We start from the raw sequence: 20,990 nt of genomic DNA on the forward strand, positions 1-20,990 counted from the left end.
AGCCCAGATTTTTATATAAAAACACTAAAGTAATAGTTTTATTGAATTCATTGGGCCCTAATCTATGGATTTCACAACTGGGAAGACATATGCATGTGTTTGTCACAGAAAAAAAAAATGGGACTCAGGATCTAGTCATGGTCTTTCTGTGCATTGAAATAGCCATTGATAGAATGCAATTAGCTTATGCCTGCCCATAACATAACCCCACCATGGGATACTGTTTGACAAAACTGCACATTTTAAGTGGACATTATCCCCAGCACAAGGTGCATTTGTGTAATAATTATGCCACACCTGTCAGGTGGATGGATTATCTTGGCAAAGGAAAAATGCTCACTAACATGGATGGAAACAAATGTGTTTAATTTGAGAGAAATACGCTTTTTGTGGGTTCTTTTATTTCAGCTCATGAAACATGGGACCAACATTTTACATGTTGCGTTTATTTTTGTTCATTGTAGTTCAAAACCGCAGAACATAAACACCATGATGTGAACACAGTACACCTACATTTAAACTTGTTAAGGCTTCAAACTTTTCTTATGAATAACGAATTATAGCAAATAACCAGAATTCATGTTTTAAATACAAATAACCAACTCAGTCTCAACTAAAATAAAACAATTTGTAAAAACATTTTTTACACTTACCTACGTCATTCTCTCGTAGCATGATTATTCTAAACAACAAAAGCGGCACCAAATGTTTATAAAACAAAAGCTTTGATACTTTTAATTAATCAATACATAAAATAACAAGTCCTTCCCAATCACTGTCAGAATAGATTGGAATCCCTGCCTCATTAACACTAACATGGCTGGGTTTTGAATTCACAGCAAATGGAGATAACTATTCCCCCTCAATAGCTCCTATGACATCCTATCTAGTGCACTACTTTACAAGGGCCTGACACTGTTTCTGGTCCAAAGAGGTGCACTATATAGGGAATAGGGTGTCATTGAATATTTTTCCCCCGCCGTCTATCGGTCTTTGTGTACAGTCTTCAGGTGTTTCTTCAGATGGCCAGTCTGTTTGAAGCGCTTGCCACACTCGGAGCAGGTATAGGGTTTCTCTCCGGTGTGGACCAGTTTGTGGTTCTTCAGATTATTGTAATCCAGAAATCCCTTCCCACAGTATGAGCACCAGTGTCTCTTCTCCCCGTTATGCCACATCAGGTGAACATTCAGCTCCACACGCCTCTTGAACCGCTTCACACAGAGGGAGCAGGCAAATGGTTTCTCTCCAGTGTGAACGCGGATATGAGCCTCCAGGTCACGCTGTGTAATTAAGCGTTTGTCACAGATTGGGCAGATGAACGGACGCACGCCACTGTGGACCACCTGCTCATGCTTAGTCAGGCCGAAGCGGTAGACAAAGGTCTTGTCGCACTTCGGACACTGGTGGCCACGCTGATCACCATGGACGCGGGCGTGGCGGTTGAGGCCCTTGAGGTCGGGGAAGTCCTTGCCGCAGGCAGAGCAGGCGAACGGGCGCTTCCCTGAGTGGAGGGAGGCGTGACTCTCTAAAGCAGCGGCGCTGCTCAGGACACGACCGCAGTCTGCACACTGGTTCTTGGCGAGACGTTTCCGTGGAGCCTGGGGAGACTGTTGGAGCTGTAACGGTCCCGGTGGTGACCACATCGGTTGTGATTGGCGGCATCGGCGCGCCTGCTGGAAAGTCCGTGGGCACTGGGGGGACTTTTTGAAGTTAGAGCGAGGGCTGACGGTGACAATGAAGGGGATAGGTTGAGGGGTGGAGGGAGACCGTTTCAAATTTAAAGTCGCCACAGCCGCAGAACGAGGTCTTCCGCGACGAGGGGTGGTGGAAGTGACCTTGAAGGAGTGAGGCTGTGGGTTAGGAGGGGTGGCAGGAGGAGGGTTTGTGTTGTCCCCTGTAACCTGGCGAGGGCTGGTGCGGCGTGGGCTGGAGGCAGCTTGTGGGCTGGGTCTGTATGACCGGCGGCGCTGTGGGTTGGAAGGCAGAAACTGTGTCTGTGTGACCAAGCCTCTTAGCTCTGACCTCAGACCTCTCTGTGAGGCCTTGGTGACCTTTGACCTACTCCTCTTAGCCTGGGCTAGCGCCAATAGTCTCTGAGCCTGCACCCAGGTCATGCTTCTCTTCTTGGATTTGGACACACCTCCAACAATAGGTGACTGTCTGGTCGGAGAGGTCACATCAGTGTTAGCTCCTCCCTCTTCCTCACTGATGATGTGGTTACTACTTCCTTGTCCACTAGACTTGTCGTCAGCCTTCTCACCGTTAGCTGTGTCCTCTACTACATCCTGGTCAACGTGTGATTCCCTGGACTTTTCTTCTTCGTTGTCCATCACCTTTGAGTAGTCATGGTCTAGAGGGGCAGTTCTCTCTCCTCTGGGTTTCTTAGCAACCACTGGAGAAGGCATGCTGTCCTGGGAGCGGGGCCTTAAGCGGAGGCGGAGACCGGAGAGGAGCGCTTCACGTTGACCTGACTTTCGCTTGCCGCCTACCTGGACAACAATCTCCTCCTTATTCTCGCTGGCGGGGGTCGTCTCCGTAGCGACAGACCTTGTCATCACAGCTTCCGTAGATGTGGCAGGGAGGGGGGAAAGCCTCTCCCCCTCATCTTCCTGCCCCTCTTCTTCCTCCTCCTTGTCTTTCTCCAGCCTCGGTGGAGCACATACTCGGGGTACTACTGACAACTGAGCTAAAAACTGTGTCTTAGACATCTGACAGCAGCCAGAGGGTGTGGTTCCAGCAGGGGCTGACAGCTGTAGAGGGGTTTCATAAGATGTCTCTGGGACAGAAGGTGACTTTGGTCTGGGCACGGTGGAGGAGCGTTGCACATGCTCAGTGACCAACAACACCTGCTTCTCAGGAGGGACGGCAGGTTCTGTCAACACAGTAGGAGATGGAGCGGACTGGACAGGCGTTGGCGGAGTTGCCGTGGCAACACCCGATTTCTCCAAAACTGTAGGCGGTTGTGGCTGTGTTGGAGGTGTGGCCGTTGGTCCATCAGGTACAGCTGTAGGCCTAGCTGGTTGTGTTGAGGGCACTGCTATTGGACGAGCTACAGGTAGAACGTCTGTGTGGGACTGTGCTGGTCGAGGAGATGGGGATGGACGAGGGGGTACGGGGCTGGGCTGTGTATTCTGAAGAGGGGTTCTGGGTAACCCGGAGATGACAGGTGGCGGGCGCTCTGACGTTGCTGCTGTCGACTTCACCGCTACAGTCGACTGGACCGCCGTGGTCGTTTGGACAGTTTCTTTTGACAGAGTAGTTACCGTGGACTGGGCCATTACAGTAGACAGGACAGTTGATGTAGATTGGATAGTGGCTGCTGATTGAGGAGATGCTGTCAGGTGTAATGTTGGAGACTCTGCTGCTGGTATTACAAGTGACTGCTGTTCTGCTCCAGGGGCCTGGCCTGCACTGGCATTGGTAACTTCTCTGGTCCTGGGCTGGGATGGGCTGAGAGCCTGGGGGGTCTCCTGGGTGTCTGGATCTCCCTGGAGGGGGGCCTCTGCTGAGGTAGGCTGGGTGGTGGGAGGCCTTTCCTGGGTGTAACGGTTGACCAGGGCTCTGACGGCTCCAGGTGGGACCAGGGCTACAGAGGGAGGGAGATTGACAGGATGGAGAAAGGTAGAAGGGAAAGTTGTAAGGGAGAAACAGAAAGAAAAAAAGACAGAACAACAGTGGAGAGATTATTATAGATATTATTAGAGCCTGGTTCTCAACCCAATACTGTTTAATACATTGTAATAAGAAGCAGGTCTCCCTAGTTCCTACCTCTGCCTGGTAACTCTCTGAGAGGTTGTCTGCGGACCAGAGTCGGGAGATCTCCCCCCTCCTTCTTCAGCAGTATGTACCCGGGGGAGTAGTCATCAGAATAGTCTGCCTCCTGGGGGGACAATGCCAACAACAACAGGCTATATTAGTGTCAACATAAACTCTGAGAAAGGCTGTTAGGCTCATGTACGTAAGTTTAAATAAAAATAAGAAGATTCCAGCAAGTGCAGTGTACAGGTGTTTCCTTTTCTCTGGGGTCAACAACAATAGGTTGAGCAGAGAGGTGGATGAATTGGGAAGACAGAAAACAGATTGGTCCGTGCTATCCGGGATCTTTAGGACTTCCCTACCCCATTGAAGTTGAAATGTAAAATGGTTAGGTAGGGGTTTAGGACAGGGACGTCCCAACGATCCTTGATAGCACTGACCCAAACAGTTCGGGGACTCAGGCTAGGTGGGGACTATCTTACCCAGTCCACCTCCTGTTTGATCAGCACTAAGGCAGTCTGTGGGTTGCCCTCCTCGTCGTAGGCCCCCCGGTGCAGCTCCGTCCTCTGGTTCTCCTCCCGCCGGTGCTGCTCCCCAGCCCGAGGCAAAGCATGCGCTGTCAGGACTGGAAATACCAGATCAGGGGAGAGAGAGTGGTTAGGACATACCATCATGTGTTGCAACACACCGTACCACACCTCTCAAACCCCAATTTTCTTCTGTGATATATTGTAGTCTGTAGACCTTTGAAAAAAAATCCTACAACTGTTAGCTAAAGATCTAAGCCCATAATCATAAGCCTAATGTATCTACTGCTACTACAATCAATACTACCGCTACTATGGCTGCACACCTGTCCAGTAGTTTATAAATATATATTGATGAGAATGAGAAACTTAAAGGATGCTTTGACTTGAGACAAATTCATATTCATCAGTGGGTGTTCAAGGAGCCATTGAAACTAGAAGTCCAAATAAATAAAAAAGTGACAACGAAATAAAGATAAAATATATATATTTTATTTTTTGTTTGCTCCTACCCTCTGAACAATCCAAAGTTGGTTTGAGGTGACATGGTCAAGGACTAATTTAATTTAAAGTGATTTTGTATATGAAATATCCACACACACACACTGAACAAAAATATAAAACGCAACAATTTCAATTTAGGTGAGTTACAGTTTATAAGGAAATCAGTCAGTTGAAATAAATTCATTAGGCCCTTATCTATGGATTTCACATGACTTGACAGGGTTGCAGCCATGGTGGGCCTGGTAGGGTGGTGGGCCTGGTAGGGTGGTGGGCCTGGTAGGGTGGTGGGCCTGGTAGGGTGGTGGGCCTGGTAGGGTGTAGGCCCACCCACTTGAGAGCCAGGCCCAGCAAATCAGAATTAGTTTCCCCCCCCCCACAAAGGGCTTTATTACAGACAGAAATACTCCTCAAGTTTCATCAACTATCCGGGTAGCTGGTCTCAGACAATCCCACAGGTGAAGAAGCCGGATGTGGAGGTCCTGGGCTGGCATGGTTACACTTGGTCTTCGGTTGGACATACTGTCAAATTTTCTAAAACACTGTTGGAGGCGACTTATGGTAGAGAAATTAACATTCAATTATCTGGCAACAGCTCTGGTGGACATTGCTGCAGCCAGCATGCCAATTGCACATGCCCTCAAAACCTGAGACATCTGTGGCATTGAGACAAAACTGTACATTTTAGAGTGGCCTTTATTGTCCCCGGCACAAGGTGCACCTGTGTAATGATCATGCCGTTTAATCAGTTTCTTGATATGCCACACCTGTCAGGTGGATGGATTGTCTTAGGAAATGAGAAATGCTCACTAACAGGGATGTAAACCTGTTTATGCACAACATTTGAGAAGAACACTCTTTTTGTGTGTATTGGAACATTTCTGGGATCTTCTATTTCAGCTCATGAAAACATGGGTCCATCACATCTCAGAAGTTATAAACAGATAAATAGAAATTAATCTTGTGTATCTTTGTTTAACCAAAAAGTTGTTCCATTGTCTGCCTGACAAATTCTTATTTCTCCATGGCATTATTGAATACTATTTTATGATTGGCTTGATGGGCGCTATAGAGCGTTTACAATTCCCTCTAATGCACAGTATATTGACATAGTAGAATTCAATGGCTTTAGTTAGTTACATGTTTTGTTTGAAATGCTGTTGAAAGCAAAAGTTGATTTTAAAACATTATTTGTATTGTTGAATTCAATTGTCATAATAGCAAGTGAAGACTGACAAAGCACAGGCCTTATTTTAAGTTATTAAAAGTCCTATGGTGAAAAATGATTGAAAACATTTCTCTATTTGACTGCTAGGTTTTATGGGTATGACGACACCTCCCAGGGATGGACTGGGAATGAAAATTGGCCCTGTACCTTGACTCAGACCAGCAATACACCCCCACCAAAACACCCCCACCACCAAAACACCCCCAAAACAAAACTTTATGTAAACAAGATTACTGAACAATATTTATAACAATAACTTTAGTAAAATAGATAAAACTAGAACAAGGGGAACGTGTTGCTCTTATGAGGAGGCTGGCTGGAAGGAGCACATATTGGCATAATGGAACTGGCAGCAAGGTGGCGAGAATCTCTGGAACCATCTGACCATTAAAATAAATAATACAGGATGAAGTGTGTTGGTGAAAAGACTGGTGAGTAGGCAAGTCCTAAAATAAAACCAAACATATTTCCTACCTCCTTAAATTAGCAATTTCTGCAGCAGCTCACTTCTCTTAGCAATGCCATCAATAACCAGGTCACTGTCCAGGGCCATTAAAACATCTCACTCAGTAGCCATGAGCGTAAAGGCCTCCAGGTGCTGTTGAGATAGAGTGCTCGAGCCTACTGTGGATGAATTTCAGAGTAGAGAAGCTCCACTCGCAGGCTACCCAGGTTACTGACAGGGTAAGTAGGAACTCGTAAGCAAGGCCCAGGATGTGGTATGCGCCTGTCAATAGGTTGTACCGACTAAGAATATGGTAGCAACACACTGGACAGTCCTTGCCAGATGAACAGCTCTTGTTCACCATCTCTACCTCATCTTCATTTCCTTCAGGCCCATGATCCTGCATAGTCCTGGTTGTGTATTTTTCAAATCCCGATTGTTTTAACCTAGTCCACTGTTCTGCCAGTCTCAAGAGCTCACTCTGTAAATTGGCCACCGTTGCTCTGCTGTCAAATTTGATCAAACAATTGCTTAGTTCTTGAAAGGCTGTCTGTGGCAGGACTGTCTGTGGAAGGGCTGTCTGTGGAAGGCCACTGGCACTGGATGTTAGCTGACTAAAGTTTAGGGTCCAGAAGAGCCATTTCGGGATACAAAGTGTCATTACTCAGAAATAGCTGATGGATGCCATCTATAACTGTATCCAGTATTTGATTATGTACACCAATCCTGTATGCGCTCTTTGCCCCAGTAAATGCCTCATTGTGCCATCGCCCCGAGCATGGTTTTCTTCTTTCGAGCCCTTTTCATTGGCAGAGTGGTCTCTAACTCCAGCTCTGTTTTCCCAACCCATTCCTGCAACTTCCTGTTGGCCCACTGAACAACTGTGTCTGCAGCTGCCTAGACTTTTTCAAAATCTCTTGTCGTTCCTTTCAGCTGCTCCTCTGTAGACACAACCATACGATGTGCAGACAGAATGTCCATTCCACTTGTTTGAAGATATTTTGAGACTGGTGAGGTGACCTGAAATATTCTGAGGAATATCTGAGCTGGAAGTATTGTTTCATACTTCAGCAACCCCTCAAAGTATCCCCGTGCCTTGACCCTGGAAGTATTGTTTCATACTTCAGCAACCCCTCAAAGTATCCCCGTGCCTTGACCCGTGCAGGAGTGTTGTTTTTCTGATCTTGCATGGTGAGAAGGACATCAACATACAGACCCTCATCTGGATTTCCAAAAGCTCCAGAGACCTTCTTTCAGGCACTGTCTTTAGCCCACCCGCGTGTCTCTCCAATTGGAGCAAGACGTCTGTCTTGGGTCCTTGCTCTGCTTCTCCCAAATGTTCATCCTCTGGTAGGATTCACGGAAGAACACAGTTATGTTGTTAATGAGAGAAACCTGACCCACTTGCCAAGACACTTTCTGTTGTGTCTGTCAAAACAAGGTTCAAAATGTGTGCACAGCACCACACATGCACTTGATTGTTGGACTTTGCAGAGAGCCGGGCGGAGAAGCCTTTATACTGACCTTACTGGAGGATCCATCAGTGGATTTGCCAAGGCACTTGCTGATGTCAAGCTTCATGTTTTCCAGTACTTCACTCAGTGCCTGGACAAAGTATTGTCCAGTGGATGCCTCACATTTCACCACAGCCACAAGCCTCTCATGGAGGGTGTTCGTTACATATCTGACTATGAAAGAGCATTGATCTTGTGTTGTAATGTCCTGCGTAGTGTCAAACTGGGCTGAAAACACACCAGCTTCCTGGATTTCACTTGCTATGGTGGCCTGCGTTGTGTGTTGGATGGTGGTAATGACGTTATCAACGGTAGTCTTTGACAGAGTGATTAGAGAGCCCCTGTCCCCTCTTGACCCAGACTCATGCTTTTCTTATCCCTATTGTCTTCGGTCTTACCACTTCAGCTGCAAAACCCTGACTAACAGTTGAACTGGTATCACTGGGCTCAATGGGCTGCTCTCTCTCTCCTCTCTGCTGCCAGTGCCTTCAGGCTAACTAGACTGAGATGATTGACTGGTAACGGCGCCAAATGAATAATTTGTTATTTTTAAATATTTGGCTTCATCAGCCTAAAGGGACTTCAACCACTTCTCTCTCTGCTTTTCAGCACCTTTACGTTTTCTATGTTTGTCCATCTTGCTCCACTGCACTATGTATTCAAATGTCACCACTTAACAGAGATGGGAAAGGGGCGGGGCCCAGGTAAAGATAGAATGGACTGGACCAAAAGTAATTGGCTGGGAGAGAGAAGCTGACAGATGTAATACCCAACCGCAGTGCCAGTGGGCCAATCAGACACACAGCACTTTGTTACTTTTATTTAAGCAGGGGCTGGGGTTATTTATATTCTACGTTGCATCGGCCCCAACTGCCAAGCGGACCCACTGGGAGAACTCCTGGTGCTCCAGATGGCCAGTCCAACATTGACACCTCCACTGTGGGACTCTATAGGATCTCACTAGCTGGTGCACGGCTCTGCAGTCCTCCTTGCTTGTTCTGCCCACTCTGATTCATTTGCTCCCATTTGGAAATGACAGGCTCTGGTCTATTTTTTATTATAATGTTACCGAGACCAACAACACCAAAACAGACTATACAGCTGCAAGCAGTGAGTGGAGTTCCAAGCGGACAGAACTAAACAAGTTAAACGTCTGACCTGTGATTCAATGTTTTCCACACACACAGCTATGTGTAGCCTACTTGGACACCCCGTCCCCCCACAACGACTAGCCTGAAGCCACAGGGCTTTCTCGCAAACTCCATGTCCCTATGTGAGAGCATTGGGAAAATGAGAGGGAAGCAAAAGGGAGTCTGTTGCGCAACTGAAATGTGTCTTCCGCATTTAACCCAACCCCTCTGAATCAGCGCTGCAGGCTTAAATCGACATCAACCGCGCCTTAGTCAAGGGCAGAAGAAAATTAAAACGGTAGATTTGTGACACTTTGCAGGGTCGGGGATTTGAATCAGCGACATTTCGGTTCCTGGTCCAACGCTCTTAGTCGCCCCGTGTGAACTGTACAGCGACATTTCTGTTCCTGGCCCAACTCTCTTAACCGCTAGGCTACCTGCCGCCCCTTGTGAACTGTAGGTCGGGATTTTTGACCTGGCTACATGTACATCGAACAACACAGCAGTGATCAGTAGGGACGAATGTCGGGTTCCACCCATTTGTTGTCGAGGGGAATTCCTTATTATTACGTGATTATCGACTTGGAGTCGCCTCCCCCCTGTACCGCCCGTTGCTTATCGCCACTGTCCAGGCCAAGCAGCCCACATCATCTGAAGTGTCTGGCTAGTTTCGCCTCCAACTTCTCCATACACTGACTTGGCTTCATTTCCGCTTGTAACATACACCTGACATGTTGAGTTCTCCAGGGAAGCTGTCAGCCTGATGTAGAGTTTACTGGTTACGTTCAAAAAAAAAAAGGTGTATACAAATCAAACGTATACATTAAGCAGTTTGAGGAAATATTCTCAGCGTTGAGCTTTCATGCTCAGCTAAATATCTAGGCTATTAGGATGTTTGTTCATTTGAAGTTAGCTTTGCTAACTAGTCCAGGAGCGTACTCATTCCGCCGATTCTGTTGCAAAATGTCTCGGAAACAAACGGGGCGGGAACTACCTGAATTTGTCAAATAGAAACTCGTTTGTTGTAAAACCATGATAAAATTGTGTGGCGGAATGAATACACCCGTTTTCTACTCACCACATTGGACACCAATGTCACGTTTGCCGATACGTGATGTTCTTTGACTCGGTCCAGGCTCTGCGGTTTGTCTTTCACTTTCACCCGTCGATTTCTTCACATTTTCGGGGATCGAAGCCTCGTTTTGAGGTCCTCGTTCTCTTCTTTTATTCTAGATATTTCGGCTCGCAGTTCCTCAATAGTTTTTTCAAAAAGTTTCGTTGTCTCGGTGACTGCAGTATTCAATACACTCTCCATAACAAAGGCGAACTGGGTTTGAAAACACTCTTTCGACATGTTGGCGGCAACCAGCTTCACCCCACACGTTCGATTATTATTTCCAATGTAATGTACAGGATTAATCAGAATTGGCGGCCTATGTCCGTGACATCATGGTTTCTTTTTCCACTGTGGACCACTGAGGTATGATATTAAATGGAGACTGAGTGCAAGATGGCCGACCGCTGTTTTAGGTAATCTACCCACGTTCGCATACGCCGACTCATGGACGGTCCATATCCGGGTTGTCCGTTTGCATCCGGTTTATACAGACCAACATCACATGCGCACTAGCACTCAGGGGGAGCAGCCCAGATAGCTGTGTTCGAGAGCCACAAAGTAACTGCAAGCTGACTGATCCACAAATCACATTGCATCATAAATAACGACTAATTATGATTTGTAGATTAGTGAGAAAATGTATCCATAATACTCGCAGTTTTGATCCTCTCGAACACGGCCAATATGTTCGTCTGTGAATGATGGGGAACAAATCTGCCTCAGCGACAAACATTTTAATAATTCAATGTATGTTATGTACAAGAAGGCAATGGAACTCTGCGCACAATGCATAGTGTGACGTTCTGAGTGGTGGGCGGGATAAACCGCTTCAGTGTAGATTTTTCTGTCAATTTACTGAAGGATCGATCAAGCTTTTCATTGGTGATCATGTAGAAGTTAATGGCGTCGATATATTAGATAAATGTAACAACAATTTAGTCAGAGAAATTATAAACAGGATGTTTACCCCTGCAACCATTTTTCAACGTAATCTTCATTTGGCAGCGTGCGTGGACTATTGTCTCGTTAAAATACAACTGGGGACTTCAGTGCTTTCAAAATAACAGGTGGGGGTAGAGAGACTAGTGGTGGGGGCGTTTTTTTGGGAGCGCGCTTGTTTGAAATTGAAAAGTGTCACGGTAGCTTTTGATAAAGAATAACGTCATGACGAAGCAGCTGCATTTTCAGTGGGATGTACTGTTGAGCGCTACATCCCGAGGGGTTTGTGCTGATTGTACGGATATTGTGACAGCCGGTTAAATGGCGTCCCTTGAGAAATCAAGAACAATATGTATGTATGTATGTATGTATATGGGTCAGGAGAAGTGCAGTATTGTCATAAGGAGTCTTATACTTGGAATACGTGGGAGGGGAAAAATAGGCAGAGGAGGTCTGAGAGAGAGGGAGGAAGATGGTGAGCTTGGGTCGGTTAAAAATGGGGTGAATGTTTGTTAAAGAAGAATGGTAGAAAGTGTAAGCAGAGTGAACTGAAGACAGGAGGAGAAATGGAAGTGAATGAGGGCGAAGTATCGGAGGTGGTAGGTGTGGTGAAGTTCTCGGACCCTGAGGCTTTCACAGAGGGTCAGGATAGAGATGAGTCTGTGACAATAAGAGTGACGTTTTGGGGGAAAGTGGACCCTTGCCCCTTTGTCTGATCCATTTCTGGTTTCACGGTGGGTGAAAACAGAGTTGGGTACTGTGGAATCGGTGAAGGTAACCAGAAATGGTCTTGTGATAATTGTTTGTGTTTATGTTGGTCAGAGGGAGAAGGCGGTCGGCGTTAAACGAATGGGGGCAAGACATTTGAATTGTTTCGCTGTCAAGAAAAGGGGGCTATTGAAAGGAGTGATTACTGGGGTAGCAGTAAATATAAAAGTTGACCAACTGAAGGGGAAGATGCTCGTTGTTTGGTGCGACACAGACAGGGTGGTGAAATAGAAGCGTCATTGTCTGTTCTTTTGAGTTTTGATGTTAAGTCTTTGCCCGACAGAGTGAAGTTAGGATATACAAGTTATCCTGTACGAGCTTTTGTACCAAATACATTACGTTGTTACAGGTTTCAAGCTTATGGGCATGTGGCAGCAGTGTGTAGGAGGGAGGTTCCTAGGTGTGAGAAGTGTGCAGAAGGGCATGTGGCAGAAGGGCATGTGGCAGCAGTGTGTAGGACGGAGGTTCCTAGGTGTGAGAAGTGTGCAGAGGGGCATGTGACAGCAGTGTGTAGGAGGGAGGTTCCTAGGTGTGAGAAGTGTGCAGAAGGGCATGAGACAAAGGAATGTGTAGCATTGGGGAAAGTAGTGGTATGTGTTAATTGTAGAGGTGCCCATGGGGCTGGGCATCAGAAATGTCCCGTTCGTGAGAGGCAGGTTGAGGTTTCCAGGGTTAGAGTAGTGCAGAAGTTGTCGTATGCTGAGGCAGTGAAGAAAGTAGAGGAAGATGGATCAAGGGGGAGGGATCCTGAGAGGAGTGGTGTGACTAGTAGATCTGTACCAGTACAGAGGGAGGGATCCTGAGAGGAGTGGTGTGAGTAGTAGATCTGTACCAGTACAGAGGGAGGGATCCTGAGAGGAGTGGTGTGAGTAGTAGATCTGTACCAGTACAGAGGGAGGGATCCTGAGAGGAGTGGTGTGAGTAGTAGATCTGTACCAGAACAGAGGGAGGGATCCTGAGAGGAGTGGTGTGAGTAGTAGATCTGTACCAGAACAGAGGGAGGGATCCTGAGAGGAGTGGTGTGACTAGTAGATCTGTACCAGTACAGAGGGAGGGATCCTGAGAGGAGTGGTGTGACTAGTAGATCTGTACCAGTACAGAGGGAGGGATCCTGAGAGGAGTGGTGTGAGTAGTAGATCTGTACCAGTACAGAGGGAGGGATCCTGAGAGGAGTGGTGTGAGTAGTAGATCTGTACCAGAACAGAGGGAGGGATCCTGAGAGGAGTGGTGTGACTAGTAGATCTGTACCAGTACAGAGGGAGGGATCCTGAGAGGAGTGGTGTGAGTAGTAGATCTGTACCAGAACAGAGGGAGGGATCCTGAGAGGAGTGGTGTGAGTAGTAGATCTGTACCAGTACAGAGGGAGGGATCCTGAGAGGAGTGGTGTGAGTAGTAGATCTGTACCAGAACAGAGGGAGGGATCCTGAGAGGAGTGGTGTGAGTAGTAGATATGTACCAGTACAGAGGGATAAACCAACAAGTGATATATGTTTCAGTAAGATTGGATTTTTAGCATTTATAGCAATGGTTATAAACTGTACTGCACGGATGGAACGTAAGTCGCAGACAATTGAGTTTGTGGTGGCAGCTGCAGAGAGGTATTTGGGTGTGAGAGACTTGCCATCAGAAGAGTTACAGGGTGTGTTAAGTGGTAATGTCTCTTTCAGGTTGTTGGCATGAGGTAGGACTAAATATATTTAAATAGTGGAGTAGGGTTGTTTTTTCATTGTTATTTTCAAGCAAAGTATAAAGGAGTTGTACTCCAGTCTAGTAAGTGGCGGTAATGCAGCATATTGGATGCCAACCGGCTGTTAACCTCTTAAACCGGCTGTTAAACCTCCTATCGAAGAAGAAATTTAAAAAACTAGCTCCGACTTTGAAAAATCGATTTGAACGGTCATTCAACTCTGAATTCCAACTCGGGCCTCTTTATAGAGCTCTGAGCTGAAGATCACTGACGGCATGAATTGACGTCGTATTTTTCCGCGTTCCCATTTCACATAATCCACAGAGTTATTTGATAACTAATAAAGTAAGAGACGTTTCTCACAAGATTCATTACATATGTTATCATTGTAATAGTCTTATTTCTAAATATGCAATTAATGTAGAAAATAAGTGTAGCTTTTGTGAATTGGAAAATTTGACTATAGGGCATTTATTTTCTGATTGTTTTCATAGCGAAATATTTTTGGCAGATATGAAAATATACATTAGCGATAAAATGGGTAAACCTGTAAGCATTACCAAATGTTCTCCTTTTTTATTTTACATACATGCGAAGTGACTGTCAATACATTCATTTTATTTTTTTCATTTTATTGGGAAAATGTTAAATCCATTAAAAGAAGTTTAATAAAACGTTTCAATATTTTTCTAATCTATTTAGAATATTATTTATCATCCCTGAAAGGTATAAATAGCAATTTGTCAAAGAACTGTCCACAGTATTTGTCAAAATGATTTGTGATATTTGTATATTGTTTGGTTTTGTACAATGTTCGTGTGATGTAATAACTAATATGTATACAATAAAAACTGTAAGTGTCTGTATCCTAATATATAATCATATCTGAATTATATTTTGAACGTCAATATTAGTAAACGTGTAACATACAAAGCTATTGCTTAAATAAAGGTTGTCTTTTTACTCCAGTAAAGAGCGTTCCGATGTAGATTGTCCCACTACCCAACCCGTTGGTTTGTTTCCGGAAGTTCGACTGTTTTTAATGGATGCTTTTTGTGTTGCCTGTCTAGCTAAGTAGCATGCCAACTACCATAGCCTTACTTTCTCTCAATACATCTGGTATTTATATTTATTAGAATAGCCTCATATACAGTAAGTACTACAGCTTATATCTCAAAATGGTAAAACAATTGCAATAGGACAGTTATTGGTGGAGGCAAAAGCGGTTTAGTTACCAGTATCTTTTCTGCTAAGGTTAGCTAATTAGCTAGCTTCATATCATTTTGATAGACTGGATCGTAACACTGACCAACCTGAACAAAAGTAGGTAAACTTTACGATCTCATAACTGTAGCTAGCTACACGTAGACAGTTTGCCATGATGTCTGAAGCCATCGTAACCTTCCAGTCTCAGCTCTCCGGGGTTATGGAGACGGTCCTAAAGTCAGCCATATACGAGATCACCAGGCTGGTGGAGGATAGTTTCCTGGAAGAGGTGTTCCGGAGCCGGGAGCAGGTCGAGTCGCTGAAGAAGCGGCTGCAGTGGACGGAGAACAGTCGCAAGGAGAGGGATAGAGAGGGAGGCCAGAGGGGGAAGTGTGCGGACTGTGGGAGAGCTGACGTGGAGACAAGCTCTGGAACCTCACAGACAGGTGAGGAGTGAGAGACTTTTAAAGACAATATATCTACTCAACAAAAATATAAACGCAACCTGCAACAATTTCAAAGTTATTGCTGAGTTACAGTAAACATAAGGAAATCCGTCAATTGAAATCAATTCATTAGGCACTAATCTATGGATTTCACACGACTGGGAATACAGATATGCATCTGTTGGTAACAGATATCATTATAAAAAGGTAGGGGCATGGATCAGAAAACCAGTCAGTATCTGGTGTGACCACCATTTGCCTCATGCAGTGCGATACTCCTCCTTCACATAGAGTTAATCAGGCTGTTGATTGTGGAATGTTGTCCCACTCCTCAGAAAATGGCTGCGCAAATTTTCAGAATATTGGTGGGAAATGGAACACAATGTCGTACACACGCCGATCCAGAGCATCCCAAACATGCTCAATGGGTGGCATATCTGAGTGTGCAGGTCATGAAAGAACTTGGATATTTTCAGCTTCCAGTAATTGTGTACAGATCCTTGCGACATGGGGCCAAGCATTATCATGCTGAAACATGTGGTGACTGCGGCGGATGAATGGCGCAACAATGGACCTCAGAATCTCATCACGGTATCTCTGCATTCAAATTGCCATCGATAAAATGCAATTGTGTTCGTTGTCCGTAACTTATGCCTGCCAATACCATAACCCCACCGCCACCATGGGGCACTCTGTTCACAACGTTGACATCAGCCAAACGCTCGCCCACACAACGACATCCACGCTGTCTGCCATCTGCCCAGTACAGTTGAAAGAGTATGGTTCTCCAGTGTGCCAGTGGCCATCGAATGTGAGCATTTGCCCACTGAAGTCGGTTACCAGACCCTGGTGAGGACGACGAGCACGCTGATGAGATTCCCTGAGATGGTTTCTGACAATTTGTTCAGAAATGATTCGGTTGTGCATACCCACAGTTTCATCAGCTGTCAGGGTGCCTGGTCTGTGGTTGTGAGGCCAGTTGGATGTACTGCCAAATTCTCAAAAATGGCTAATGGTAGAGGAAATGCTCACTATCAGCGACCGTAAACAAATTTGTTCACAAAATTTGAGCAAAATATGTTTTTTGTAAGTATGGAAAATCACCTGGTCATAGAAGGATAAGGTGTTCCTAATGTTTTGTACTTTCAGTGTATATATGAAGGAGTCACTAGTGGGGCTGCTGTAATGTTTAGCATCCATAATTTGGTGATCACTGACCAGACAGTTGAATTGGTGGTGGCATCTTAATAAACACGTTTCCTTTCCTTTATCTGATGTGAGGAGACTCCATTATCCACAATGTTTCTTTCCTTTCCTTTTACTACTTCTTCTTCGTGTGTTTTTCCGGCAGACTAGATTGCTGCCGTTCGCAGGTTGGAGTGCAGATTGCAGATTTTGATCACAAAAAAAAGGGAAACGAGGAAGAGGAATATCTTAAATTGCACCACCATCTAACCCTGCACCTATACACTATCTTCAGAAACCCACCACCCTGTCCTACTACTTTGGCCCTAAAATATCCTACACCTGGCTGTCGGCCTGGGAGGATGGGGGGGTGGGGGTGGTATCCTTGGGCTATCCTCTACTCTCCGTCCGCATAGGGAACATTTTGTCCCTTTCGAACTCTGGCAATCTCAACCCGTCCCTCTCACGGGGCACTTGGGATCCCCAGCTGCACGGGTGTCCCCAGAGTTGACACACAGTGTTTCTCTATCCCTTTGTTACACTGTCTGACTACACCCTCCTGCACACTTCTGAGATTGTGGACGGTCCCTTCTACACACTGCTGCAATATCAAATCCTTGACACCTGAAGCACCATAGCATGTTCGGAACATGGGCCCTCACAGAATATCAAATCTAACCTAACCTGACCTTTATCAGGTAGAAACTCTGTTTCACCATTGCCACCGGGTCTACAACTCACCAAACGGCGGGCGTCACAAATACTAGGAGTATTCCTTTTCATCTGATCCACCTCTACCGGTCACTCCTTTGAGTGGTGTTCTGCTCCAGAGAGCAAAGCACGACACAAGTTGAAACGTGTGATGTGCAGCGCCCCCTGCCTTTGGGCGGAGGAAGCACAAAAACTCAAAACAATTCCACTTCTCGGATCTGTCACAGATGTAACCGCTCCCAGTTTGTCCTTTACCCAACCTGACACAACGCACGGGTCGGCCGCTCCTACCGGTCCAAAATCATCTCTGAATGTCTACCACACCTGTAGTCACAGGTACTTCACCCTGGTCTGGCTCAACTTCAGAGCGCCTACTTCACCCTGGTCTGGCTCAACTTCAGAGCGCCTACTTCACCCTGGTCTGGCTCACCTTCAGAGCGCCTACTTCACCCTGGTCTGGCTCACCTTCAGAGCGCCTACTTCACCCTGGTCTGGCTCACCTTCAGAGCGCCTACTTCACCCTGGTCTGGCCACCTTCAGAGCGCCTACTTCACCCTGGTCTGGCTCACCTTCAGAGCGCCTACTTCACCCTGGTCTGGCTCAACTTCAGAGCGCCTACTTCACCCTGGTCTGGCTCAACTTCAGACCCTGGCGCCTACTTCACCCTGGTCTGGTCTGGCTCAACTTCAGAGCGCGCCACCCTGGTCTTCACCCTGGTCTGGCTCAACTTCAGAGCGCCTACTTCACCCTGGTCTGGCTCAACTTCAGAGCGCCTACTTCACCCTGGTCTGGCTCAACTTCAGAGCGCCTACTTCACCCTGGTCTGGCTCAACTTCAGAGCGCCTACTTCACCCTGGTCTGGCTCAACTTCAGAGCGCCTACTTCACCCTGGTCTGGCTCAACTTCAGAGCGCTCACTACTGCTGACTGACTCATGGTTCTCAAAAGAACAAGTACATTTATAGGAACTTTTACGTGGTTTCTATTCAGGAGACATTTTTACACTTACCCGTCATCGCACTCTGATCTGCTCAGTCTGTTGTTTCAATCTAGGCCCTTTCCTTTTACTTGAAATGAAATGTTCTCTTTGTTTACCTGTGGCCAGGTGTGGAGAGGGGGTGTGGCCTGAAGCAAGAGAAGGTATCAGGGGAGGAGTGGAGCAGCTGTGGGGGCGTGGCCGGGGAAACAACCTTCCATGACCTGGAGGAGGCTGAGGCCACCAGCCCTAGGAGAATCTCTGAGGTAGGTAGGGGACTGATTAAACACCTGTGTAACGGAATGTTCGTTTAGAACTATATTGTACAGAACAGATTAGAACTGATTGTCAGGAAGAATAAGGGGACCATCATGTCAGCTCTGTTCAGTCACTGTCAGTTTATCCATAATTTAGTCAGTCGACTCATTAGTTTCCTCTTCCAGTCCACAGAGGTTGGAGGTCAGAAGCTGGACAGTCTGCTGAAAGAGGAGCCTCTCCACAACACTGAGCTACAGGAGAGATGGGAGTTCTGCCTGGATGGTGAGTCAGGAGTTTACAACAAATATAACAGACAATAGCCAACCTTTATGATGATGAGAATGATAAGGAGAGTAGCTTCTAATACGTTGTCATTGGTATTATAACAAGTCAACTTGAAACTTTAAGTTCAAATTGAGCGTTTAGTTACTCTACTACAGTTTCTACTATTGCCAATGCCTCATGTCTCCTGTGTTCTTCAGGGGCCGATGGTTCGGACGTCTCGGGGCCCAGTAAGAGTTTCAGTGAGCAAGCACTGCAGCAGTGCCAGGCTGACTGGGGATCTGTTCTAGACCAGGGGCCTAAACCTCCGGGCCCCGAGGGAGACGCAGGGGACCCCACCGACCCTCTCTACCGCCCTCGTTACAGCATGAAGGAACTGGTGGGCGGCTTTGAGAAGTCTGATTGCGACGGAAGTGGTGGTGGCGGCCATCTTGCAGACATAGAAGGGCTGGATAGGTTTCCTGGTTCTCCGTCTCGTCTGGGGGCGATGAGCTACGGAGCTGTGGGTCACTACCAGGTGGACCTGGGAGGGTCTGAGGGGGGAGACCATCACCATCGCTCCCACATGCCTGACCCCCATCAGAGGGAGCAGGTGGGGTCGCCAACGCCATCCCCCCACCCAGAGGTGGGAGAACGGAACTGCCTGTTGATAAACGAGGAGGGGTACCTGCAGGACTCCAGTGTCTTGTACCCAGAACACGGGGTCCCAGAGTCAGGTAACAGAGCCAGCCACAGGGGGCTAACCTCCATCCACTCTGGAAGCTCAGCCCACAACAACAACACAGAGAGCCTGTATGATGCTGCTGACGACTTTGGAAACTCTTTAAACCTCAGAGATCGTTCACAAGAGCAGGTAACAGGAAGAGTGAGAGGAGGGGGGAGGTGTCACGCCTGCAATCAATGCACCAAGACCTTCCCAGACTCCATTTCTCTCAAGGCCCACAAGCAGAAACACGAAATGGGTAGAGGGTTGAGCACAGAGTCTGGACCTCAATACTTGCGCACCCAGTGCGGTAAGACCTTCACCCAGGCCTGCAACCTCAAGGTCCACCAGCGGGTCCACCAGGCAGAGGGACTCCACCTCTGCAGCCACTGCGGCAAGGGCTTTACCTCCTTCTCCGACCTGAAGAGGCACAAGTGCAGCCAGACCACAGACAAGCCCTACTGCTGCTCCATCTGTGGGAACAAGTTCAATCGGCTCTGGAACCTCAAGCTGCATCAGCGCATTCACACGCAGGAGAAACCTCACCGCTGCACTATGTGTGACAAGCGCTTCACACGGGCGGACAATTTGAAGGTGCACCAGCGTATCCACACTGGGGAGAGACCATACTGCTGCGCTGTATGTGGACTCCGCTTCAAACAACTGGACCATCTGAAGTCACACCAGCGCAAACACAGGCCGGATCTCCTGAAATGAATTTGTTTTAAAAAATATATACAGTACCAATCAAAAGTTTGGACACGCCTACTCATTCAAGGGTTTTATTTATTTTTACTATTGTAGAATTATAGTGAAGACATCAAAACTATGAAATAACACATATGGAATCTTCAACTGAAATGCTTTTCCAGCAGTCTTGAAGAGGATCCCACATATGCTGAGCACTTGTTGGCTGTTTTTCCTTCACTCTGCGGTCCAACTCATCCCAAATCGTCTCAATTGCGTTGACGTCAGGTGATTGTGGAGGTAAGGTTATCTGATGCAGCATTCCAACACTTTCCTTCTTGGTCAAATAGCCCTTACGTAGCCTGGAGGTGTGTTGGATCATTATCCTTTTGAAAAACAAATGATAGTCCCACTGAGCGCAAACCAGATGTGATGGCTTATCGCTGCAGAATGCTGTGGTAGCCATGCTGGTTAAGTATGCCTTGAATTCAAAATAAATCACATAGTGTCACCAGCAAAGCACCATCACACCACCTCCTCCATGCTTTACGTGGGAACCACTCATTCGGAGATCATCCGTTTACCTACTCTGCATCTCACGAAGACGGACAGATTTACACCGTTCTAATGTCCATTTTTTTTGTGTTTCTTGGCCCAAAAGTCTTCTTATTGGTGTCCTTTAGTAGTGGTTTCTTTGCAGCAATTCGAACATGAAGGGCTGATTCACACAGTCTCCTCTGAACAGTTGATGTTGAGATGAGTCTGTTACTTGAACTCTGTGAAGCATTTATTTGGGCTGCAATTTCTGAGGCTGGCAACTCTAATGAACCTATCCTTTGAAGCAGGTGTAACTCTAAATCTTCCTTTCCTGTGATGGTCCTCATGAGAGCCAGTTTCATCATAGGGCTTGATGGTTTTTGCGACT

The 20,990-nt window shown here is 46.6% G+C and overlaps 2 protein-coding genes across 4 annotated transcripts; one reads left to right on the plus strand and one right to left on the minus strand.

The window, feature by feature from the left end:
• Positions 1 to 347: 347 nt before the first annotated feature.
• LOC112240135 (zinc finger protein 250-like) lies at positions 348 to 10,793 on the minus strand. The gene is made up of 4 exons (XM_042316835.1): positions 10,180 to 10,793; positions 4,239 to 4,381; positions 3,769 to 3,880; positions 348 to 3,586 (listed from the first exon to the last, which is right to left on the minus strand). Exon 4 carries the CDS (start codon positions 3,276 to 3,278, stop codon positions 984 to 986), a length of 2,295 nt encoding a protein of 764 aa, XP_042172769.1. The 5' UTR covers positions 3,279 to 3,586; positions 3,769 to 3,880; positions 4,239 to 4,381; positions 10,180 to 10,793; the 3' UTR covers positions 348 to 983.
• A 3,783-nt stretch (positions 10,794 to 14,576) lies between these two features.
• On the plus strand, positions 14,577 to 20,210 carry LOC121845436 (zinc finger protein 135-like). Of its 3 annotated transcripts, none has more exons than XM_042316839.1 (5): positions 14,577 to 14,935; positions 15,021 to 15,264; positions 18,265 to 18,401; positions 18,579 to 18,675; positions 18,876 to 20,210. In XM_042316839.1, exons 2-5 carry the CDS (start codon positions 15,039 to 15,041, stop codon positions 20,093 to 20,095), a joined length of 1,680 nt encoding a protein of 559 aa, XP_042172773.1. In that variant the 5' UTR covers positions 14,577 to 14,935; positions 15,021 to 15,038; the 3' UTR covers positions 20,096 to 20,210. The 3 variants fall into 3 exon arrangements, with proteins under 3 accessions (XP_042172773.1, XP_042172774.1, XP_042172772.1); XM_042316840.1 differs by having other exon boundaries at positions 14,577 to 14,764; XM_042316838.1 differs by having other exon boundaries at positions 14,577 to 15,264.
• Positions 20,211 to 20,990: the final 780 nt, after the last annotated feature.

The sequence above is a fragment of the Oncorhynchus tshawytscha genome, unplaced genomic scaffold, assembly GCF_018296145.1.
Source record: "Oncorhynchus tshawytscha isolate Ot180627B unplaced genomic scaffold, Otsh_v2.0 Un_contig_3021_pilon_pilon, whole genome shotgun sequence".
NCBI classification, from domain to species: domain Eukaryota; kingdom Metazoa; phylum Chordata; class Actinopteri; order Salmoniformes; family Salmonidae; genus Oncorhynchus; species Oncorhynchus tshawytscha.